The following is an 8,695-nucleotide window of genomic DNA, read 5'->3' on the forward strand; positions in this document are numbered from 1 at the left end:
CTACGCACTGTGTTTTTGACAGGTTCTCTGGTGGAAAGAAGCCTTTTGTTGGAAAAATACAAAATACACTGTATACATATATAAATTATAAACAATTACAATATATATATATACTATATAGGTAGTAAAATATTTTTATACACTTGTCGTCAAAGCATGAGTCTTGCTGCTACTAACTAACTCCTTTGAATGTCCTTTTATTCCTTGGTCAAAAATCTAAAACTATATTTAAACCTAAATAAACATTGTTTTTTTTGTACTGCAAATCACTTTATCATTTGCTTTTAATGACCTGTGGGTAATGATCATAGTGACTTTATACTTTATAGTGTAATTTACTCGAGTAGGTACCTACCTAAGTTTAGTGACAATATTTTCGATTATCAGTTTTTATCCTTTTTATCACTATACATACAAATACGACATACATTCAGAAACTTATGGAAATTAACCGCATCTAATGATAAATATACATTATTTTGAAACCATAACTTTTTTTATAATATCAAAAATATTTTTCTGCCATAAATGAACAATTAAAGGTGGATTGGTCCATGTTGGGTCACATAGAATTTGACTTAGGCCATGTTCTATACGTGATCACTGGTAGTCTATTAGTCTATACAAATAAAATTATGTCAATACCACACATTTTTATGATGATGATTAATAATATATATTTTATTTTTAATTTAAAAAATTTTCTATCAAATATTCTTTAAAATCGAAAATGTGTTGAACAGTTTTTATAATTTAAACTCCCATACCCGGATAATTAAACGTGTTTGTAATTATATAATATTGGTATAGAGCTGAAAGAAAAAAAAATAAAAAAAATACGAAAGGTGGTCAAGATTGAGTGTAATTTACGAATAAAACGTGACATATATAGTATAATATATAGATACCTATACCTATTATACGACTTGTATATGACTGCGTATGGGGCGGGATGGGTCCCGCGCCTGTCGTCGTAGTTGTAGTAGTCGGAAATATAAATGTACATTTATATTTTGGGCAAGCACCAAGCTCGATTTTTTAATCACAATATATATATATATATATATATATAATATTAGTAGTAATAACAATAACATTACGTTGTTTGTTATGCAACACCTATTTATTTAAATAATGTACGTTGTTCTACTTAATCTGCTGATCTCTGAATTTGTTGTCTATGTTAAATATATGTATATACCTTTGTACAAATTTAATATACAATACGATTTGTCGTCGTCGTAATTTCAGTGTGGTTTTATATATTAGGTACTACGTAACTTATTCTTGACGTAATAATATTTAATATTTTTATTTTATTTTCGTTATAATAAATTATTTATAATGCAGCACAATAGCGATTTCGAATCTGGATATTTCAATCACACTGATTTACCGGAATGCAGTCAAATATTCAAACCAACATCAGCCTTAGTAGATTTTTTAGAGAAGTAGGAGAAATAAATGGAGAAGGAGCAACAACTGAAAAACGCAAAAGTTACGATAAAGCGCAATATCAATCAGGTACAACAAAATTTAGAATTGCGATGTACAACAAAAAAACAAAAACAAAATCAAAAGACGAATATGGAGACTCCGATGGTTCCAGTTGTGACGATCCAAGATACTCCGACGAATCAGATTTCGAAGGGGGAGCAAAGGAGACAGGAGTTATTGAAATTACCGATAGTTCAATTAGAAAAATTGGTGAAAATGAATATCGGCAAAAATCTCCGGGATTCGGGGACTTTTTTCGAATTGATGACGATAGTGTACGACATACAAGTAACAGAGGATGTGCCTATGTTTTACCCACTAACTGTCATTGACTCATTGTGTTGATGTTAGCTATTACAATGAAGAAACAGTTCAACGAAGTGTAATTATTGATTAATTTTACTTATGTGTCAAATAATTTATTATTTTATTTTATTTTATAGTCTACACCCGAAGAAATGGACGAGTTATATACAGGAGACAGTGACGGCGATGGAGGAAATGGAAACTACCAACTTCAGTCCAGTGATCGAGAATTATACAAAACTGTTGACCACTTTACGACAGAGGATACGAACATCATACAGCGAGCTGCCGATAAATGTGTTAATTACAGTTGGCACGGAAATGTGGCATACGTCTCCGATGTTGTTGTGCCACCTGGACGCGATGGAATTATTCGATTCATTGATGACATATGCAGGTGAATATTACATTTTATTTTTTAATTTTACATTATAATAATATTAAATTTTTTAGGTATATCGAGTTCTACCGCGTCCAGCCATTCATTATTGTCTCACAACACAACGATCATGTCCACATCGCCCACGCCTGTAATCAGGCAAACCAAGCTTGCCGTTGCGCATGGATCCAACGATGTACAGATTTCCGAAAATATAGACGTTAACACATTCGAGGACGCATTTATGCGTGCAACCTCGGAAGTAGCGACTGGGAGGCTATTGTGCGATATTTTTGTACTAACGGGCGCATCGCAAAAAAAGTGTGTCTCCCAGGTGCCGATGAAAGATTATATAATCAAATTAGAAATCTTTCCGTAAGTCAAAATATGTAATATTTATATATAACATTAATTATATATTTAGTTATTATATTTTATACATTTATATATATATATTTTTTTTTATGTATATTTTTAGTCGTCAGAAAATTCAATACATTCAAAAGAAGGACTGGTGGAAACATGCCTCGACTCGGGCTCTTGGGACATTTTCGGAAGGAAGTCCGCATTACGCAGTGGCGATGCGGGTGGCAGGGGGCATATTGGACGACGTCTCAAGACAGCCCAACAGGAAAACGGAGTCGACAGCGAATACAAGTTTCCTATGAATATCGAAGATCTTCTTAAATATTATCCTACATGTCCCCCTGATGCATTTATTAATATTGACGAGTTTGTATATAATCCTTATTTAAACAAATTAGAAGAAAATGATAGGTGTGTCCGAATAGCATTAAGAAATTGGTGTTTGATATTACGTGGTTGGAATATTTTTGATTTTAATACATATTATCATACAACTGGAGTTAAACCATATTTTAATGGTTATGCGCGCACAGAAACTAATATATATTATTCCGTCGAAAAATCGATTAATGTTGCTAATGAACTTTTAATGTATCAATTTCAAAATAATAAAAATGATGTATTTAATTTTTTACAAACATTGTATAATATAGTTGATAAAAATATTCCAAAACTAAATTCTTTGTGTATATATAGCGCGCCATCCGCGGGAAAAAATTATTTTTTTGATGCAGTAGCGTCTTTTTTCATTAATTACGGTATATTCGGTACGGCTAATAAAAATAATAATTTTACTTGGGCTGACGGTGCGGGCAAACGAATTGTAATTTGGAACGAACCAAATTATGAACAATATCATATCAAAAAAATGAAAGAGTTATAAGGTGGTGATACCACACGTGTTCATGTTAAATATAAAGGAGATCAACCTTTACAAGGACCACCTATTATTTTACTTACTAATAATTATTTATCAATTTGTAACGATCCTTTGTTCGCCGATAGACTACGCACATATAAGTGGCAGTCGGCACCGTTTTTAATGGAGGTGTTGTAGTGGTGTGTATAGGTGTTATATATCAATTATCAAATGACGATAACCCTTTGTGATAATAATAATCATCATTGGAATTGAAAGTGTATAATGTATGCTCAGGTAATATATGAGGTTCGTCGAATTGAGTAAAATGATTTGGAAAACCAAAAGCAACTTCCATTTCAGTAAATATGTCCCATGTACATTCTACATCAGTGTAATCTTGTGGTACTACTGTATTTGAAGTTGTTGTCATTTTATGCACAGGATATATACCAATATGTATATTCGGTTGTAAAGTGTCACATTGAGTAGAATCCAAGCCACGCTGTACAAACTGACACAATTCAATTGGTGAATAATATCTAGGTATTTGCGTTTTTAAAAACACGATTAAAATTCGAATTATTTAATTCGACCAATTCCAAAGTCGTACGTTTTTCAGTGTTTTTGTTCCATTTTAGAGGAACGAAGGAATTAATGAATTCCATTCTTTTTTAAAGGAATAGGAACGTGAATTAATTCCTTATTTTTAGGAATAGGAACGTAGTAAATATTATAATTATTTTGTTCTTTTCACAAATGTTTTAAAAAACATTTTGTGAGAAAAATTTTGTTTACTTTTCTAATTTTTAATCTATAATATAATAGTCAATAATAGACGACTGATAAGTGATAACGAAATACCTACTCAAATATCAGAACGGACGCAAGCCCGGTATTTCTTTTTGTCTATTTATAAATCCCGTATATTACGTTATAGTGTTATACCGTTATACGTATATTAGTATTTACAATCAATGTTTATACGTAAACCAATCACTCAACAACCAGTTCAACGAATGATATAAACAAAAAACAACAGTGAAAACGTGAAATATTAGTATATTTAATATTACTATTGATATATTATAATAGTATTATTATAATATATCAAGTGAATCAATCAAGTGAATGTTAGGGTTTTAAGTACATTTTAGGTATACCTATAAGTAATGTATATAATATATATTTACTTGTTGAGAAATATTTGAAATCATATTTTGTACACATAAATTGTACTTAAAATTAAAATATGTAGGATGAATATTAAAATAATTGTATAAAGTATTAATGTAAACCAAGGTAAGAACCAGATACTTTTTTAGAGGAACAAGGAAAAGAACGAGTTCCTTTTTTTATAGGAACGAGGAATTGAACGAGTTCTTATATAAAAGGAACTTTAAAAACACTGCCACAATGTCATCGACAAATCGTATAATTAAACGACTTCTCCTCCAATTTTGATTCCAATATTTAGTCTTGTTAGCTTTCCTTTCACTATATTTATAACTTTTTCGATACAGCAATTAAAAAGTGGTGGTGATAACGGACACCCTTGTCAAACTCTTTTTTTAATTTGAGCGTTAGTTGTGATTTCTCCTTTTTTAATGCAAGCTGTCTGATTTTTATACAGACTGTGAATAATTCTTAGGTCTTGTTGCTCAACACCTATTTCTTGTAGTGCGAGTAGCATTTCGTTCCAATTTACTTTGTAACAATTTGTTACAATTTAAACAGATTTAATAAGCACTATCATTCAGATTAATTTTTAAATTTGACCGGAGCAACTGTCATTAAAAATAAACTTGTTTTATAAACAATTGTGCATTTATTTTTTCACATACAAATGTATAAAAAATTATAATATAAGTAATAAAAATTTTAAACTTTTTATATAGTTATCGTCTAAATTGTATTAAACTATTATTTATTAGTTAGTTCTAAATCGAATCAATCGACAATAATTTATTATTTTAGTTAACATTTAATAGATAACTTTTTAAGTACTTATCTAATGAGCATCTGTTTTCTGTGGACATTAAACAAACTAACTTTTAATGAAAATTATGTAATGGATTAAAAGACCTAATCCTTTTTAGTCCTCACATCACTGTCGTTTCAATGTTTAAGTAAAATGCCTCTTAAGTGTTCAATCTTCAGTACACATATTGGCTGGCCGTTGGGAAATATGTAATCCCCGATTAACGATGCTCTACTTTCTGATATTATAGCTCCAGGTTTATATTACCATAATAAATAATATTTGGATGCGTCCGAGCTTGTTAATGTAAGCGATGCGAAAATAGAACGGGCGAGTAGGTGTACTCTTTGCGTCTATTCTGATAGGTTTTACACAGCAGACAAAAGGATTTGTTCCGGTCACCGGATCTCCAAAGGGTCGTGGATCCTATCACCAGTTTTACGTGTAACCAACTCTTTGCCTTCCCATGCCCTCATCAGTAGGCGCTCTATTCTGTATATATATTTATCAGAAATAAATAAAAGGGATCAGTGAGTATTAATTAAAATCAAAAGAGTCTTATCGGTGATTTTTTTCACCGACCTGCAGTACACTATATATTACTATACTGTAGAAAGTTATTCATTCGCCACCATCGAAAAAACAGCCGCATTTATACTCACCGTGTCTTTCCTTAGTCTAGTGACGCTTTTGAAGCTTTATTAAAACTTTGTAGTGAAAAGATAATGCTACGAAATTTCAGATTATTTATTAGTCAAGTTGAACAAAATACAGTAGCAGCAAAAAATACATTGAGAATATTATTATTTATAAAAGATAAATTAATTTCGGATCACAAGATAGTGAATAAATTGAAATTCTACGGTTCAATATGTTACTAATAACGACTATAATTAATAAATATTTGCCTTTATTAACAAATAAAAACAAAATATATTTTATTTTATTTACCTATTTAATATCAATAATAATTGAAGATTAATAATTTTCTCTCAAAATGTAAACATAGTATGAAGTAAAAAGACGAAAAATGTACTCGTACTAACAAAAAAACTTAATTCGGACAGTACAAAAATAATAGTAATACGTTTATTTATTTTTATTTTTATTATTTATTTGTTTATTAAATTTTCACTGACATTAAGTCATCTAAACTTATCGCTAATGAAATTAAATATTTGTACATTTAAAGAATAGACAACAATAACCAAAAAAATATATAAGTTTATACTAAATATATTTATAATTTATTCATAAAAATATAAAAATACAAGCATTTTTAAAACTACAGACTATTTCATTGATGGTATCCTAACAACATTTATAAATATTTTTAGATTAACAACAATTAATTTAAAAAAAACAAATGTTACGCTAATTTTAACATTTTATAATGAACTAGTTTAATATTAGGTATAGGTACATTAAATTGTGTATATTACAGTTATGACTTATAACAGAAAAAGTTATTGTAATTCATAATGCGAGTTTATATTTCGATCAAGTTTGCACAACTATAAAATACTTTGCTGAAATCGCAGTTCTTCGCCTTTTTAAAAAGTTTATATTCAAGATAACTTTTTGTATAATTTGTCTTCACGGAAAACCATACATCATTATATTATAGATTATCAATGATTTGATTTTGTTTTGGTTTTAAGTAAAATGTGATAGTTTAGTGTTATATTTTCAATTTATTAGAGTGTATATTGAATGTTGTTGAACAAAGAGAGTTCATGTTGGACAGAGATATAAGCGGTAAAAAGTGGTAAACCTTCTTCACCATATATTAACTTTTTATTTATTTATTTATTTTTTGGTTCAAAAAGTGATACACAGAACATTTAAAATGAATCATGGAAAAAGTTGCAATGTAAAATATCTACGAGACTAGTTTACATTAAAATATTGTATATTTTTAGCTGGTCAAGAAGAAAAATCTCAAACCCACATTACTATAAATCGAGTGAATGGCAAATGACACAAAATCAAAAGTGATATGAAAACTAGACTTTTTGTTGTAAATGTCTAAAGTTTTTCTAGGGAATCAATAACATTTAATATTTTTCGTTGATATTCTTGACCGAGATTGTTCAGATAAGGAAACATATCTCAAGTAAGTAGTTGGTATTATAATTTATTATAAGCTGACTGCAGAATAATTGACTAATAATAACGATTTTTAGGGAACAGTCGGGTTGTATACTAACATTTTTAGAATTATAAATTATTGATTACGATATTTGAGTATCTAAATGTAACTGACTAGTGACTATAGGCATCTAGTTATGATTACTTTTGTTTTGTTATTGTATATTTTGAGATGAATAATATAAATTTATTAACGCCATATAGGAACTCACATAATTAAACATCAATAATGTTTTTATATAGGTACGTTACTAAAATGATGGTCACAATGTAAACTATTTGTATTAAATACAACTTATAAGCCCAAAAATATAATACAATAATTAAATTGTAAAATTTACTCGCTATTAAGTAATCTTATAAAATAAAAATGTTTTAAACTTATTATTTAAGATATCAGATATAATAATCACTAATTATTATTTATTCGGAGATTTCAAGACTAGGTACACGACGACGACGACGACGATTTCAAAAGTTCTGCCCAAATGACTATAGCTCGTAACGTTGTTACATTACACACGATTATATATACATATAAGCAAATACATTAGGGTGGTATAGATCAGTCGACATAATAGATCGACAAATCTTCAACTTCCTATCTGTCAAAATGGCTTTCAATCGATCAGGTGTAATCCAATGCTATCAATTAGCATTAGTAAATGGTCTTCGGAGAGGGTATACCTATACATTGCGATGTTTACAACAGCCGTTTGTCACGAACCAAATGCGCGATTTATGTTTCACCGAAATACGCCGTCTCCCATTTAATCGCCTAATCGCACCAACCCCATCCCCGCCCGTCAAAATCACTGTGAAACAGCATCGTCCACTATCAGAGTTCCGAGTCAGGTCAATTACACGATTCGAAATCTTCCTGTTTGGTTCAACATAGTTTATAACAATATGATCGACGGTTTTAATTTGATGTTCTAGCAAACGAGTGATCTAAAAATAATATTGACGGCTATCTCTCGTACTAAATTCTAATAATCTATTGACAATATTTCAAAAACAATACTTTTGGTTTCCAACTAAGCATCAAATATTATATTATCGTTCCGCCCCCGATGAAACCCCCTCCATAAATATATATATATTAAATACTGTTTTAATTGGAATAAATTTAATTTGAATTTTTACACTAAAGCTG

The 8,695-nt window shown here is 29.6% G+C and overlaps 2 protein-coding genes across 2 annotated transcripts; both read left to right on the forward strand.

Moving 5' to 3' along the window:
• The first annotated feature begins 1,240 nt into the window (after positions 1–1,240).
• On the forward strand, positions 1,241–2,076 carry LOC149057610 (uncharacterized). The gene is made up of 2 exons (XM_089223679.1): positions 1,241–1,879; positions 1,941–2,076. Exon 1 carries the CDS (start codon positions 1,401–1,403, stop codon positions 1,827–1,829), a length of 429 nt encoding a protein of 142 aa, XP_089079805.1. The 5' UTR covers positions 1,241–1,400; the 3' UTR covers positions 1,830–1,879; positions 1,941–2,076.
• LOC149057611 (uncharacterized) lies at positions 1,990–3,132 on the forward strand. The gene is made up of 3 exons (XM_089223678.1): positions 1,990–2,200; positions 2,257–2,557; positions 2,661–3,132. Exons 1-3 carry the CDS (start codon positions 1,990–1,992, stop codon positions 2,848–2,850), a joined length of 702 nt encoding a protein of 233 aa, XP_089079804.1. The 3' UTR covers positions 2,851–3,132.
• Positions 3,133–8,695: the final 5,563 nt, after the last annotated feature.

The sequence above is a fragment of the Diuraphis noxia genome, unplaced genomic scaffold (assembly GCF_037042655.1).
Source record: "Diuraphis noxia isolate RWA-SAM2 unplaced genomic scaffold, SU_Dnox_SAM2 contig0003, whole genome shotgun sequence".
NCBI classification, from domain to species: Eukaryota; Metazoa; Arthropoda; class Insecta; order Hemiptera; family Aphididae; genus Diuraphis; species Diuraphis noxia.

Excerpts from the sequence above, each read along its gene's own strand:
- LOC149057611 (XM_089223678.1), top strand. The coding sequence starts at position 1,990 with ATGGAGGAAATGGAAACTACCAACTTCAGTCCAGTGATCGAGAATTAT. Across the intron at positions 2,201-2,256 it reads TTCATTGATGACATATGCAG|GTATATCGAGTTCTACCGCG; the intron begins GTGAATATTACA and ends TAAATTTTTTAG. Across the intron at positions 2,558-2,660 it reads ATCAAATTAGAAATCTTTCC|TCGTCAGAAAATTCAATACA; the intron begins GTAAGTCAAAAT and ends GTATATTTTTAG.
- LOC149057610 (XM_089223679.1), top strand. The coding sequence starts at position 1,401 with ATGCAGTCAAATATTCAAACCAACATCAGCCTTAGTAGATTTTTTAGA.